Source organism: Larimichthys crocea, chromosome VIII (genome assembly GCF_000972845.2).
Source record: "Larimichthys crocea isolate SSNF chromosome VIII, L_crocea_2.0, whole genome shotgun sequence".
In the NCBI taxonomy this organism is placed as follows: Eukaryota; Metazoa; Chordata; class Actinopteri; family Sciaenidae; genus Larimichthys; species Larimichthys crocea.
The window spans coordinates 15,175,807-15,191,769 of record NC_040018.1 but is presented as its reverse complement, the minus strand read 5'-3'; the positions used below and the strand labels follow the sequence as shown (position 1 = coordinate 15,191,769).

Below are 15,963 nucleotides of genomic sequence, written 5' to 3'. Positions count from 1 at the left end.
GAGGGAAAAAAATTGATTTGTCAGGTAAAATAGGAGTGGCTCTGGTGGTGCAGTGCATTCCCATCCTCCAGTTTCCCTGCAGCACAGATCCTGGATCTTTTTGATTGGGGTTGTGACTGGTGAAGCTAATCAAGCAGAAAAATCGGTGGCATATCGCCGGAGTCCATCTTAAAATGTTCTTGATGTGCAAATAGATTACCTATCATTTGATCTCAGACCTATCTGCCTCCACAGTCTTTGTGAATGAGTGTCTCACCTTTGTGGTCATTCCTCTGTGTGTCCATCCTGTCAAGACTGTCAAGCAGCCCATCGATCTGTGTCTTTATCAGAGTCAGCTCCTTTTTAATCACCTGCAACTCCTCCATGCCCACTGCAGGGACAGTGAGAGAGAAAACATAAGGGACGTTAGGAAATTACACAACCTGAACCTTTCTTTAGGGAGAGATTTCAAAAAGTAGTTAAAATATTGGCAGATGTGCTTATTTTCTGTCTTGCAGTGAACTAGATGAGAAGATTAATACCACTCTGGTCCCCAGTAGGTGGTTAGCTGTGAAGTCTGGAAACAAGAAGAAACAGCTGGTCTGACTCTGTCCAAATGTAACAAAACTCAGTCCAAAGTGTAAAAATGTTAAGGACTGTACACTGGGCACAGTTCTGGGGTCTTTTTGTAACCGTGAAGTTACCAGGCAACCAGTGGAGACTCAACAAGGTCAACTTTGCCCAATAAAATAACCCCATTAAAACCACAACTTGTCATTTTTACATTCCAGTTTTTGTCTGGATTGTACAAACAAGATATGATGTGTAAATTAGGAAGCTTTAGACATGTATTCTTTTTACTTTTTGACAAAGCAGGTTACCTGTTTCCAGTCTTCCTGTTAAGCCAAGCTGGCAAGCTTAGCAGTAGCTTCTTATGATACAGTATACATATGAAAATGGTACTGATCTTCTGAGCTACCTCTATGCAAGGTATTTTTCAAAATGTCTAACTCTTACTTATTCAAATCTTGGGGCATGAAAAGCTACTAGTCTCAATTATGTCGAGATAAATTAAAATGGTTATGTTCTGTTGAAAATGATGTCTTACGTTACAGTTTTCCTTCTCCTCCTGTGTGATATAGACAAACATATGGTGACCAGATGTCCCAGTTTGTCTGATATCTTGGCCATACAATTTTTGGCCAACGGTGGTCACTCTCCTGCGCACTCAGTGAATGTATGCAAGGAGACTTGGTTTGTGTAAAGTGGATGTGCTGATCGGATTGTCTTTTTTGGAAACATCATAAGCAGCTCCCCCTCAATTCTGATATTGGATAGAAGAGGACAGAGGATAACTTGACCAGATGATTTGCTTGTGCAACAATGCACCCACCTCTGAATTCAACACTAATTTGCTTGCATGTCTGTAAATCAATCAATGTGTCACTGTCGAGGCTGTTGCTAGCCTATGAGTCATAGGCACACTCTGTGCTTCTGACAGAGCCTGTCAGTATGCTAACAGTAAGCATGTGCATGGATGTGCAGTACACAAGGAAAACATGTTTGAAACATTGCAGTTACTCTGTGGAAGAGGACCAGCAGCAGCTTAGGTAATTATAAAGAAATGAAAACATAGTTAATATATTAAATTTCTGCCTTATTCTGTAAATAAAGCTGTATAAATCTCACACACTGGACCGCTAAGGATCCTGGTTTGGAGCTTTAAAAATACAATCTGGCTAAGCCAACAGTTCAGTCAATCACAATCAGTTGGAGATATATGAGCACAAATGAGTGTTTCATTTCAGGTGACAGCAGAAGAGAGCAACAGTTCAAATTATACACCTTTTTTTCAATGTTAACATTAGAGGTTTTTTTTTCTAAGAAGATATCTGGTATTTCTCCAGCCAAAATAATTGATTAACCGCTGGTTGATGTCACACTCATTATGAGATGTGTCAGTGTTTCATTACTGGAACACACTCTGCAGGATTAGTATTAAAGTCTAATGGTTTGGAAAACAGGATGAAGTTTTCCGTGTTTGCAAGAAAGTCTTTTTTACTTAGTGCCATATTTACTTTCATAAATGTACAACAGTAAACATTGTATTTGAAAATTTAACAAGACCAGGTATAATGAAGTTCAAAACACCTCTGAAATCAGATTTGAGAAATTATTATGTACAATTAATAAACTTTATAACTCAAGGGTGTAGATTAGGTTGATTGAACATGAAAACATTGCGATACATAAAGAACTTATGTTACTTCAATTGTAATTAGATTGTTATTGAAGATAATAAATTGACTAATAATAAATAATAAAAGACCTTTGACGGGAAAGAGTCATAACTTAGTTTAACGAGTAAAAATTTAGTATATTAAACGTATTAAATGTATTTGTTTACTATTATTATTACTGTAAAGAAGAAGAAGAAGAAGAAGAGTGAGTGTGCAAACAAAAACATAGCAAACTAACAGGTATTTTATATTAAGATAGCCCATTAGCATTATTTTTGGTGTTATAAACTACTTGGGCAGCATGTGCACAACTCATTTACGTTTTCTATTTGCCACTCAGACAGAGATGTAGGTGGCCAATTTTTCCCATTGCATTATTTGATTCATCAGAGCAGCATCAGAGAAAGAGATTAAAACTATTGAACTCATAATTAGACATTTTGTCTTCAATAAACGACGAAGAGGATTTTTTTTCTGTGACTACTTTATACTAAAAGTATGAGGTGAAAGATATAATGATCCTAGTTTTATACTTAGCATTTGATGCAAACTAAATTTGCAGCATCTAATACAACCCTTTTCTGTGATTTAGTCCAGTCATACTCACACTTGGATGAACTGGTGGAGTGGGCTCTGGAGCTTTTGGAGTGAGTTCTGTCTCGACTGCGTCTGTGCCCGGTGGAGTAGGAGGAGGAACGGGATCGCTTCGCCAGACTGGGTCCCAGGGGAGGCAGGGGAGACAGGGATGCTGGCACACGCTGGTAGTCATACACCCTAGAAATCCAGTAGAAACATTTTTTTTAACAACGTATCTTTTACTGTGTTCATGTAGCTAGTTTGCTGAATTTGTGGGGAAGGTGTTCTGTGATTTTATCCAGTGTTGAAAGTCATCATCAGTCTGAAATCATGACAAAAGAGAGCCTGCTCACAAGCATGAGAAGGTTGTGCATGAGGATGGAGTTAGAAACTGAGCATATAGATGGACAGAAGAGAAGAGTAGAGAAGATTGTTCTGTAAATAGTCTAAACTGTCCACAGCCTCTTTTCTCTGATGAAATAAGGGACAGTGCAACACTCAAACTAGGGTGGGTTTGAACCTAAAAAGGTATTATTATAAAAAAAATATAATATAATATAAATGGACTGTGTTTTTCAACCGTGTTTCGTGGCACTAATATTAAAGATTTTCAGAAACAAGTCCTAGCTATAGATACCTTGAAAAAGTAGAAAGGAAGAAAAGAAGTGACAATGAAGAAAAAGCATATAGATATTTATATTCAATGTTCTTTTGTCTTTGACTTTCAATCTCTGTTCCTCTGTACCCACACAGCTGTTGTCTCCTCCCTGTGGATATCTCCATGTCTCTATCTGTCACTGAATGTAATTGGTTCTGTCAGGGCCAATCAATAGCTCCCCACCAGGCTAGTAGTGCTGGTGACAGGGGGTGTATCACAGTCAGAAACAACACTGTGTGTTTGTGTATGTAGGTTATAATGTAAATAGAGGTGATGAGATGTGATTTAACCTCACATCTGACCTCAACAATCACAGATCCAATGACCAGGTGAAACATAGCTACAGGAATAAAACCAAACAATCGCCAACAAGCAAAGCTGCAGGAAGCGTGGGAACTAGGGCAATCAAGTCTATGAATGATTATGCTAATGTTTTATTGCAGCAACTGTAAAAGCACCTCCATATTTAGACTCTTTTAAACAGCACATAAGATGAAATGTATGGCATTTTTCATCAAAGACTGATGAAAACCAGTAGGGACAATTAGGCCTAACAGTAATTTCTGGTATAATTAATCAATTAACATGGCCTCGATCTAGGTAGGTGGCAGAAAATCGATGGATGGATTAGCCAATTGAAAAATAATTTATGTTAATGTAAGTTTCAACAAAATCGACACTTTGCCATTAAGAGACGATGAGCTTGATACCTACTGGAGCTAGCTGTAGTGATAGTGTTGGCTTTAGGGCTGATGGTGCAGACTGAAACTCATTGAAAAGGACTGAACAGCTTCCTGTTTCACCAGTCTCACTTGTAGTTTTTAGATGTACTGTATAATGTCTACCGACATCCTGTAAGCATACACGAAAAAAGTTATAACTAATAATAGAACAGGAAAGTGCAACTAGAGCAAAATTCTGATCAGGCAGTCAGTTCAGAGTAATTGCTGACGCATTATGATGCTTTGTAGTAATGGCAATCCATCTCAACTGGATCTAGTCACAATCTGGATATACCTGGATCGAGGACAGTCTGAGCACAGCCTAAACGATTCCTGCAAAGCCAAAAGCTTTGGAAAGCTCCTCTGCTGTATATCACAAGCCAACAACAGGGAAGCAAGCTGTCAGCTACAAGGACTTGGAGACGGAAGTTGATGTAGATTTACTGATTGAGCTGTTAGCCCGTGAGTCTGATGCAGCCAGGCTCCCTGAAAAGTTTTCTCTATTGTTTTCCAATCTGTTATTTTTTTATGAGGTCTCTCTAACTGATACAGAGATTTCTGCCCAGACTGTGCACATCTACAGTCCCCACACACATCGCAATATAACATGAGGATGAAGTGTATTAGGCCACCATAAGTGTGTGAGATTAGAGGCTTTGAGTATTGTCCATGTGCTGAAACGCAGAGACCAAAGATTTACGGGAGTTTAAAGTCCTTTAGAGCAGTTTGCAGGGGCATAAAAGACAATGTGTTGTTACACCGGCTTTCAAGTGTCATTGCTGAGAATGGAAGCCCAGACAATGAATGACTGTAGACAAGTGAGGATTACAGAAAAGTGTGTGAGTGTGTGTGAGAGGGAGTGTTTGTCTCTATGGATTAGACCCCACACGGAAAGCAGCTTTGTCAGCTCGAGCTGTTATCTGTGTGCTGAAAGACACTTTTCTTTCGTGTTCGCTCAAGAGAAGGACAGTGGACAAAAACAGTAATTTGTCCCTTTCCCACATATTGATGTGCAAAAACGACAAACACAGAAACAAACATTACACACACACACACACAGTCCTCCATGCTCATACACGGATAAATATGCACACATACACTTCCATTCACACACACACACACACACACACACACACACACACACACACACACACACACACACACACACACACACACACACAGCTGTCAGTAGTGCTAGCCAACAGCATAGGGGAATAATCATGCACTGTGTTAAAAACAAATTGAAAATCAGTGGTGAGTGTTCCCCCCAGAGCAAAGACAGAAAAATGCAGAGCAAGGCAAACCAAATGAAAAAAGAAATACAAAGAAAAGATGACAGTTAATACTCAGAGCAACAGAGCATCGGTATGTGCGGGAAAGGAAATGGAGAGGGGTGTGTGTGTATGTGTGTGTGTGTGTGTGTGTGTGTGTGTGTGTGTGTGTGTGTGTGTGTGTGTACACAATGGGACTGCCTTCTTTTATTCAGATGTGCTGAGTGGAGTGTTTATGAGTGAGGCCTGGGGATGTAGGAAGGTCCCTGCACAATTTCAGTGGCGGTCCAATAACACAGAGCCACTCTGAGCTCAGCTCCATCTAACAACCTCGTCTACCTAGCCGCTGCACTTATCTGTACATTGCATGAGAGGGTATTCTACATAAACATACATGGAAGAGGTAAACACACTCTGCATGCCAACTACAGGGCCTAGAGTTCAAGATAAGTCCCAAATAATACGCTCTATGTCACTGCCGGTGTTTTTAAAGGTACATTATATAACAGTAATGTCTGAATATGCAAATATTAGGACAGCAGCAGCCTGTAACCTGTGAGATTTTCACAAGAGACCGTCATGTTCAGCAGTGATTTTTAATTTCAGTCTTAGTAATCAGACCAGGGTGTACCCTGCCTCTCGCCCAATATCAGCTTGGATAGGCTCTAGCCCCCTGCGACTCCAGTGAGGATAAGTGGTTACAGATAATGTATGTATGTATGTATGTATGTATGTATGTATGTATGTATGTATGTATGTATGTATGTATGTCTTAGTAATCAGTTTCAGTCAGCTATAAATGTGTAACCTATAAATCAAATATTATGAATTAAAAGTCATTTTGGTCCAATACTAGCTTGTTTTGAAATTAGTTAAAATTTGACACACATGGTACGGTAAGCATACCGATAAAATATCTGTATATACCAATACTTGAATATTTCAAGAAGATCCACGATGTGAAATGAATTTTTAGATCAATGAATCATTCAACACCAGCAACCCAATTTCCACTTCGATGGATATTTAGAGTTATATGCTGCCATAATTAATAAATGTTGCCTCTAAAAATTCAAGGCAACATCTTTGACTTCACATGGATGCAGCTTAAGCCCATTCTTTAACTAAGACTGAGCTAAACACGCAGTCATGTGAGTTTGAGTTGGAATGCACAAAACCGCAAAATGAGTGTCCTCACAATAATTCTGTACGTGGAAAAGATCTTCTGAGTGCGTGTGCCTTTGTGTAACTGCGTGAACGTAATGACTGAGCTCCTGGCTGTTGAGTAGTAACAGGCAACACTGTAGGCAAAGACACGATGACTGACAGGCTGTGTGGCAGACAGTGACGAGGAGCGGAGACTACCGGGGACAGCAAGGATGAAGAATCCAGTTCAGCCTCTTTTCCTTTAGCCTCCTGTGACACACAGACAAGCAATAAGGTGTGTGAGCTGCCATGCGTAGCTTTCTGACAGTACCTGTCATAGTAGTCCTCATGGTAGCTGTCATAGTCCAGGTCAAACTCAGATCTGCAGGAGGGGTGGAGAAAGAGACGGAGACGGAGGAGGTGGTTAGTAAAGTATTTGACAAAACGACATGATGCACTTTTACTGGCGCTCATACATTTCATTTAAACGCTAAGCTTGGATGGTGAGTCAGTGTATAAATATGAATGTCAACAACATTGCATGGTACAATCACTTCATCTGGAAAGAATGCAGTGTTCATGATCTCCAGCCAGCCAGAAAAAGACATTGGAACTATTCTGCTGCAGCATCCAAGGTGGAAAATCCATAGAAATTGTCTCATGCACCAACTGAATGCCTCCATGTGTGAGCTCGGTGAGGTATGTGTGTGGTGTGTCTCTGAGGTGGAATCACAGGCAGGTGAGTGATGTGACAGAAGTTAACTTATATGGTCTTGCTGTGTGCAGAACAAAACAGCACCTGCAGGACACAAACCAGAGGAAGTGGAGGAGAGAAAAGTGACACTAAGCCAGAGTGAGATCACATTCTGGTGTGTCATTCCTCGCTAATCCCCACACATAGTCACTAATAATCCCTCCATATTGTTCACCTTCCCTCTGTCTCTGTCTCTCACGCCGATTCACTCCCTCTATCCGTCTTTGTCATTCTTTCATTTATCTGTCATGCTTTCTCTTCCTTTAAATTGATCTCACTTTTTTTCCATCGTTTTTCAAATTGATTCACAAGCTTTACTTACCAGATAACCACATATTCCTATACAAGTGACAGCCCATGTACAGACAAAATATTGAAAAAAAAGAGATTTTTCAGTACACATCAACATATTTTGGGAAACTAAAACACCCACATAGCCCTCGCCATCTGTTTATCTGTCGCTCAGGGAGGCAGTGATTCTCCTGGTTATAGTCATGCAGCCCATCTCAAAGAAGAGTGTTTTTTTTTTTTTGTATGTCAGGATAAACAGCAGGGGACTAAGCTGAAGACTTCTACTTCAGAATTTCGCACATGTACAAATATAGGCAGACAAATATCAAAGAGCTGTGAGAAGCAGAAACCTCCCAACCCCTGTCTGGAAGTGTAGACTTATTTTCGAGTGGACCGTAATCACATCTCCTCCAGAGTTACTTCTCTCTGTCTCATACCAGCTGTTTTTCAGAGCTCAGGAGACAGGAAAGCACAAAATAATTCAGAACAAGTACTCATGTCTGAGCTGGATACTTGCCAAAAATTGAAAGCATGCTTTCAGTCCATTTTAAAGACCCTCTTCTGTTATGTCTATATGTTGTTTTAGGTCATTCTGTCAAACCAGTTGAAACAATTTGACACAAAAGCAAGGAGAACATTTTCTAGTGAATCCTCCTTATACATCCTGTACCGATTCAAAACACACTGAAAGGCAGGAAGGAAAGAGGACAAGGGAAACAATAAGTCTTCAACTGAGATGAACTGTCTGTTCTCAAAGCAAATTCAGACAGAAGAGAGAAAACAGCCCACCCACCCAACAACCATCACTGAAATCCTCACTGACAAAGATCTAAGCTGCTGTTCTCTGTTTGTTTCCTTCCCTCTGGTTCACCTTCATCATTGCAGTGTTTGTAACGCTCTGTTTTGTTAAATTACTTGCAAGACTTTTGGTATCATTGCATTTTTTTGTCTAATTTCTTCTTCTACTTCTTTTATTATTGCTCATTTATCTCTCTTTGATGAGGAGCACTGTATTACTTTCGTGTATAACAATTCTTCGTATTGTCATTATTTATGATTAAATTTAATGTTTGTTAAAACTAGAATGATCTAAACTGTGGCGAATAATGCTAAATAAATTCTTACATTTCTCCTCTATTATATGCTAATTAATGCCAAAAGATACATTGACTATCATTTGAAAGGTTTTAATGAATGCTAAGAATTCATTATAAAATGTAAACAGTATAGGTCACATACATGAATTAGTTGTTGTTCAACCACTGAATGTTGAATAATAAATATTTGGTTATTCATTTTGTAATGGTGGTCGGGTCATTTAAAATGTCACCATGGTACAATAATGATATGACACAAATAAGATTTAGTGACGATAAATCTGTGACAGGTAGGCGCAACCCATTTAGGACATAATTACATCCAAACTGAGCAGCCAAGTGCCTGGGTCACAGTGTGTGTGTGTTTATCTCTGGGTGTGTAGGTGTGTGTGGTGTATCTTTGTGTATATACATACATACATACGTGTGTGTGTGTGTGTGTGTGTGTATGTGTGTATGTGTGAGTGTGAGTATGAGTGTGAGAGTGAGAGAGAGAGAGAGAGAGACTCAGATGGACAGCAGGGTCACTAAAGGCTAATTAATTTCTTTTCATAATTTCTCAAGTGCCAAAGCAATCCATTAGACATGGCCGGCTATAAATCATCTCAGCCTCAGCATGCCTGTGGGTGTGTGGGTGTGTGTGTGTGTGTGTGTGTGTGTGTGTGTGTGTGTGTGTGCGCGCATTAGGTAAAGACAAAGACAGAGATTTCCTCTAACATGCACACAACCCCACCAAAGGCAGAAAACAATCATTTTCACAGCAGCTAAATCTATGAAAGCACCTCAAAGGTGTATGTGTGTGTGTGAGACTGTGTGTGATGAATTATTAGAGATGTAGTTCCGTTAGCTTAGAGCCTTGACAGATGCAATTTAAATCTCACTGACAATGAATCAAAGTGACATTTTATGTGAGATTGTTGTTTTGTTGATTACGGTGACATCTCTGGTGATAAATAATCACTGCTGTAGTCTTTTGTCCTGCACTTCTTTACAGTCAGTTTACAATGATGTCAACAGTTTTTTGTTTAGTTATCAGACCGGACAGTTAAAATAATATTGACGTTAATAAAACATACAAATTATAGTACAAATAATGGCATTTCACCTCTTGCCAGATCTAAAGAAAATGCCATAAACGTAACTCTATTATGTTATGGTGAGTTATTGTCAAGCAGCAACCTCTGTGGCTGTGAAGTGAAGCCAATGAGAAATGCCAAAAACTGCAGTTCCTCGAACAGTGAGGCTGTCCACAAAAATCTCCATAAGCTCCTATATGAAATGTCCAAGTTCACAGCAGAAATAAACATGTTTACAGCCTGGTAGAAAAAACAGTTTTGGTCTCTATAGCTAATTTCCCCGTTCATGACAACTGTACTGAGTCAGAATTTTCATATGACTCATCCATATTTAACAGAGTGGCCCCTTTGATTGACAGGCGGTGTCGTTACAGGTGGTTTCATAGTGCAACTAGGCTTCATTCAGTCCACCTCAGATCCACTGATGATCCACGTCTTTGCTGATATTTAGATTAACCAGGAGGTAGCAGAAGCAAGACTGCCAAGATGGCGATGGAAACAACGTCCATGCTTAATAATGTGTATGGTTACAGTACACTGACATCGCCGCTGAAAATAATGTAGTCTCAATACAGTGCAATAATTACTAACAGTATAACATAGACCTGACGTTGGATAATAAATCTCGGAAAGAGAGCTAAGTTTAGATGAACAAGTTACTGAGAACAGTGCAGCTAAAAATAGCAGATGGTCAAAATAAAGAGCTATATTTGCATGAAGCTAATGACAAAGGGATCTTTTTATACATGTACATATTCATGACTGCATAAAATTAGATGTGTACACACTCAGACATATTGTAGTCACACAATCCATGAAGCAATGTGAGCAATAAACTAAAATTTCCTGGAATTAATTAAATGGAATAACAATTTGATATCATTCGTCATGCATAGTACAAATATTTGTAAAGCATAAAAAAGGAATTTGTTCAAGTTACTTAATTTAACACCTATCATGCACTCGCTCTCCTTTAAATATTGTGATGGTCATAGATTTACATTTGCATTTAGAATTAAGTGAAAAACAGACTGTTTCATTCTGACTGTTTCTTGTTCTCTTTTGAGAATAAAGATTTAACTCAACAAGTTAAAGTTAAAAATAGCAGAAGCAGATACCGGAAGATTATTGACAATTACAGAGGGGTGTTTTGTCTCGATTTACAGATCATATTAAATGCAGGGGTGAGAACATTTTCACAAATCCACAACTGGGACACAGGGCTAGTGCTAGGAACACCACATAGTCTAAAACAGCGTTTTTCAGAGTGTGAGGTGCGCCTCCCTTGGGGGGCGCCAGAGGACTTCAGGGGAGGCGCGGCGGGGGAAAAAATTAAAATATATCTTACAAAGATATGTGTCTCATCACGATGCGATGAAAACTCGGCGAGCTACCCCCAAAGAGTATTAAAAAAAAAATCCACAAAAACGATGCAGTATGTCTTATTTTTGCTCTTTCGTGGTCAAAACTTATATTCCAGCGCGAAGAAACGCTGCTAATGTCTCCTGCTATGTCTCTGCTTTAGTTTGAATCAATCACAAAGGTCCTGGTTGTTTACATAAAGACAAGGGGGCTTTAAAAGTGAAGTGTGACCTCTTGGTGCGATATACTTTGAGTTCTCTTAGGGGAGGCCCACTATCCCACACTTTGAAAACCCCTGGTCTAAACCAATGACCAAGACACCAGTATTATTCTATTTATGTATTAACACAAAAAAAGTTTCATCAGCAGTATCATCAGCATACAGATGCATTGTGCGCAAAAAAAAAAAAAGACAAAACACCTGATTTAACTGAAATTTCAAAATGAATTCTTGTAGCACACTTTGAGTAAAGACACAGACTTCTAGTAGTGTTTCTTATGGAGGTGTTCCAATGTAGGGAAGTGTCATTACAGTAATAGTGAAAATACACTCCTAATTGTGTTCTTTAATATAGCCATTGTTTCTGCAACTCATCAACATAACCTCACATAATTCCTCATATGAACAAAAGCAGTTAGCCTGTGAGTGAAGTTGTGTCACATACTTCCCAATATAATAATACAAATAATACAAAGGTGTTTTTTCTTGATGTTCTTGAGGTGTAATGCAACTGTTCAGTTTCAAATCTGTGCTCTAATGAATTTTTGTCACGTTTTCCAACATAAACAGCAACAAAACAAAGAAGCTGCAGGAATAGTCTATATAGTCTATATATATAGTGTATCAACAGTTGGACATTGCTGATTTACGTCCTCAAATTCCTGTCCCAATGTTTTCACACATTAACTTGTGTTCAGTCATGCTTTCTCGTGTTAAGAAATAATACAGAGATGAGACATATTCCCTCCTTTAAAGCGCTGAAAAATTAATCCATGCTTTTGTGTCTTCATGCTGCGATTACTGCAATTCTCTATATGCTTGCCTCAACCAAGGACCTGCAGCTCTGGTTTAAAACAGTGCAGCTCAGTTTCTAACAAAGATGATTTAGAAATAAAAACAAACAAACAAACAACAAAAAACACACATAATTACTATCAAATAGTACTACAGTACCTGAAAATGACAAAATCTGATCAAGTTAACAAAGTGGGCAAAATGTTCAGCATCTGAAACATTCCTGGTGGAATATGAATCTTCGTAGAGAACGGAGCAAAACAGCATCACGCCTGCAACGCCACAGAGCCATGCCAGGTGGTATTTAGGGGTAAGGGAGACCAAGACAACCTGTACTTTCAAGAGTACATTACCTCTTGTATAAGATCATTTAATTTAATGGACTTGTGCATACTGTGCAGAAAGCTTCCCGGTCTCTAAGTGTAGACAATAAACTGTTAAGATGGTTTAACCTTATTTTATTGCACACTTCTTGTTGTAATATGTGGTTGCTTTGGTAGTCTTTTTTATATGGCAAACACGGATAAAAAGGCAGCAGGAGTAAAGCTGAGAGATATGCTGATGGGATGGAAGGTAGAAAAAAAAGGAGGACTTGACTAAATAACAGACCAAGGTACTTGTTGTTTTTTTTAAGATATTTTTTTGGCCCTTTCAAGCTTTTATTTTGATAGACAGCTGAAGAGTGACAGATATGTGGGGAGAGAGAGAGAGATGGGGAATGACATGCAGGAAAGAGCCACAGGTCGGATTTGAACCCTGGGCTGCCTCGGCAAGGACTCAGCCTTCATGCGTGGGGTGGTTGCTCTACCAACTGAGCTAAACCACACCCCACAAGCTCCTTAAAGTCTCAGCACCATATCTTTTGTGATAGAAACAAAAAGGTCAAAAGAGGGTGTTACATTGCGTAAGTCAGGGGAGTGCTTGGGCATATGATAAAAATCCAGCTGATGAAACCTTAGAACAGACTAGAGGCTAGACTGGAGAGTAGAAAACATGATACGATTAGTTCATACTGAAAGGCAAATCTTTTTGCAATAACAAAATGTGAGCATAAAGTTTGGATGGTGCCTTACACTTACTCTGTGCCGTGACACTATATGATTTCATATACGATACAGACTAGTTCAAAAATTACATTGTGGCTGAAGGAATAATGATTCCTCACTGTCCGGAGCAAAAGAGGAAACCTCAGGCAGAAACATTGGAAGCTTCCGATTATTTCCTGACTTTCAATGTTGGTTTCTTTAAACCATGACAATGATGATTCCCCCAACTTAATTTTAAACCATAGTACTACCTTAACCATTGTATAGTCAGATCATAAAACAGTGCTTTGTAACAGCTGCACTGGTGTTCGTCCTCCTGTTGGAAGTGGCATCAGATCAGAAAATACCTTTATGTGTCGTCTTGGGGACATGGACAAAAAACGTATTTAGCCATTTAATTTGAAAGACTTGTTGAATCACAACAAACATTTTCCATGGCCTGGCAGAATCTTCACTTAAACCTAAAAACTCAGCTACAAAAGAAGTGTCACCATGACCGCCTATCCACAGTCCTAGTAAAATATGAGAAAAACACAGCAAGGCAGAATAATCAAGACAGAACACATTGAAATACAACCAACACCTACACAAAAAGACAACAGCATGTCAAGAAAAAAATGGATTTCTGTGTGTAAAAACGGTGCAGTGGGATTTTTCTTCTTGCCATCCGAAAAAAAAAAACAAGGAAAACATTTGTTTTCATGACAATTAGAGGAGAGACAGCGAGATGGAGAAGAAAGAGAGGCCGTGGGATGTTGAGGGTGAGTATGATCAAGATGAGAGCAAAGGAGCTTTGATAGTGGAGGAGGGGAAGATGAAGGGAGTGCTGGCAGCTCGTTCTCTCTCTCAGACGCTCTCTAAGGACAGGCTGAGCTAATCTACTCCCTCTTCCCCTTTCATTTAATCACTGTCGCTGTTATTCTCTCCATTTTACTCACATTCACAAAGTATTCTGCAAAATGCACGAGTGATGCTTTAAATACACTGACCTGCGTTCAATAATTACGACAGCTAAACGGTTTGTTATTTCTTTTTTTAAGATAATTATTTTGGCCTTTTCAAGCTTTTATTTTTTGATAGAGACAGCTGAAGAGTGACAGGAATGCGGGGAGAGAGAGACGGGGAATGACATGCAGGAAAAAAGTCGGATTCGAGCTCTGGGCTTCCGCAGCAATGACTGAGCCTTCGCACATGTTGCGGCTGCTCTACCAACTGAGCTAAACGCCGCCCCAACTGTTTGTTATTTAAAATGGATATCAATTAGTTGTTAGTTACATACACCAATCCTCTCTAGTTGTTGTGTTATATACACACACACACAAAGACATGCATTCAACCATATGTGTCAGCTGTAAAAGACTTCTACTTTCATATTTTTAATATTTCTAGTTTCATTGGAAGTGATATTACAAATCAATGAGCTATAGTTTTCTTAATGGCAATCCATCCTTCCATTATCTATAACCGCTGTATCCTCATCAGAGTCACAGTGGGGCTGGAGCCTATCCTAGCTGACTTTGGGCGAAATGCACGGCACATAGAGACCAACAACCATTTACACTTACATTCCTACAGCCAATTTAGAGTCATCAATTAACCTATTAAGTGCATATCTTCAGACTGTGGAGGAAGTCGGAGTACCTGAAGAGAACCCACGCAGACTTGGGGAGAACATGCTAACTCTAATTTAAAAAATAATTTTCATTATTTGGATTCCCCATCTGGTAAAAAATATTTCTCTATTCTATTATTATGATATATACCAATGTCACAGTATAAAATGAGTGCATCCATACCCATCCCATAACCACAGACACGTGCATATGTCAGCTTTTACTACTCGTCCTGAGGGACAATTAACATTTGACAAAGAGCATCTTTATTATTTCCAACTTTAACATGAGGCGATCACACACTACGCTGCTTTAATCAATGGTGTGTGTAGAATAGTAGCTGATCAATAACACATCACCATGTAATCTGCTCCTTGACATCCATTATGGCTTGCCCCACTGGTCTGCATCATTTGGATGAACTGTATGTCCTGCAGGATAATGATACACAGCTACAGGCCCAGAGCATCAGAGCTACTGGAGCAATGGTAACTCAATGAGCTCATAAATTTATATCCTACATGCATCAAGGTTACATTATGGGCACACAGCAATTTATTCAGTCTGAGAAATAGAGGTACATAAGGGTTATGTGTCAGACTGCACTCATCCTTCCTCACTTTAGTTGAAGTAGCCCTGACTGGATGACAGCCCTTTAAGTTTGATTGCAGCCACACCATCAGAAAGAGGAGCAGAAGAGCAGCGCATTGATAGAGAGGAGCTGGGAACTGAGTGCTGCTGCATCAATAAGGCATTGAACAGGAGCCAGGACCAGAGCTGGAGCGTAACAGGGAGGACATATCAGACAACAGACACACATCAGGGAATAGGAGACTCAATAAAGATTGTCCCATAGGAGCAACGTTTTTTTTTTCTTCTTCTTCTCTGGTCCATTTGTCCATCAGAATGCATCCCTCTTGTCCCCTCAGAGTTGCACTCATCAGTGGTAAACTAACACTCAAATGGCGCCTCGCCAAAGCTCTCAAACAAGAGTGGATAAAGAGGAGAGGACAGTGACAGGGGGGTAGAATGAGTGGAGCGTTTGTTAAAGAGACAACGGGGACGGCGACAGAGAGAGCAATGAGTCAGATCCCCCTACAGCTGTCAGGGTGTGGAC

At 39.5% G+C, this 15,963-nt stretch overlaps 1 protein-coding gene across 1 annotated transcript in view; it reads right to left on the bottom strand.

The window, feature by feature from the left end:
- LOC104927373 (heterogeneous nuclear ribonucleoprotein C) overlaps positions 1-15,963 on the bottom strand; it is a 38,329-nt gene that overhangs the window by 3,483 nt on the left and 18,883 nt on the right. The window contains exons 3-5 of the mRNA XM_010741440.3: positions 6,924-6,974; positions 2,827-2,993; positions 257-370 (exon numbers count right to left, since the gene is read on the bottom strand). Coding sequence (XP_010739742.3) covers positions 257-370; positions 2,827-2,993; positions 6,924-6,974 — 332 coding nt within the window. The remainder of the gene's footprint in view (positions 1-256; positions 371-2,826; positions 2,994-6,923; positions 6,975-15,963) is intronic.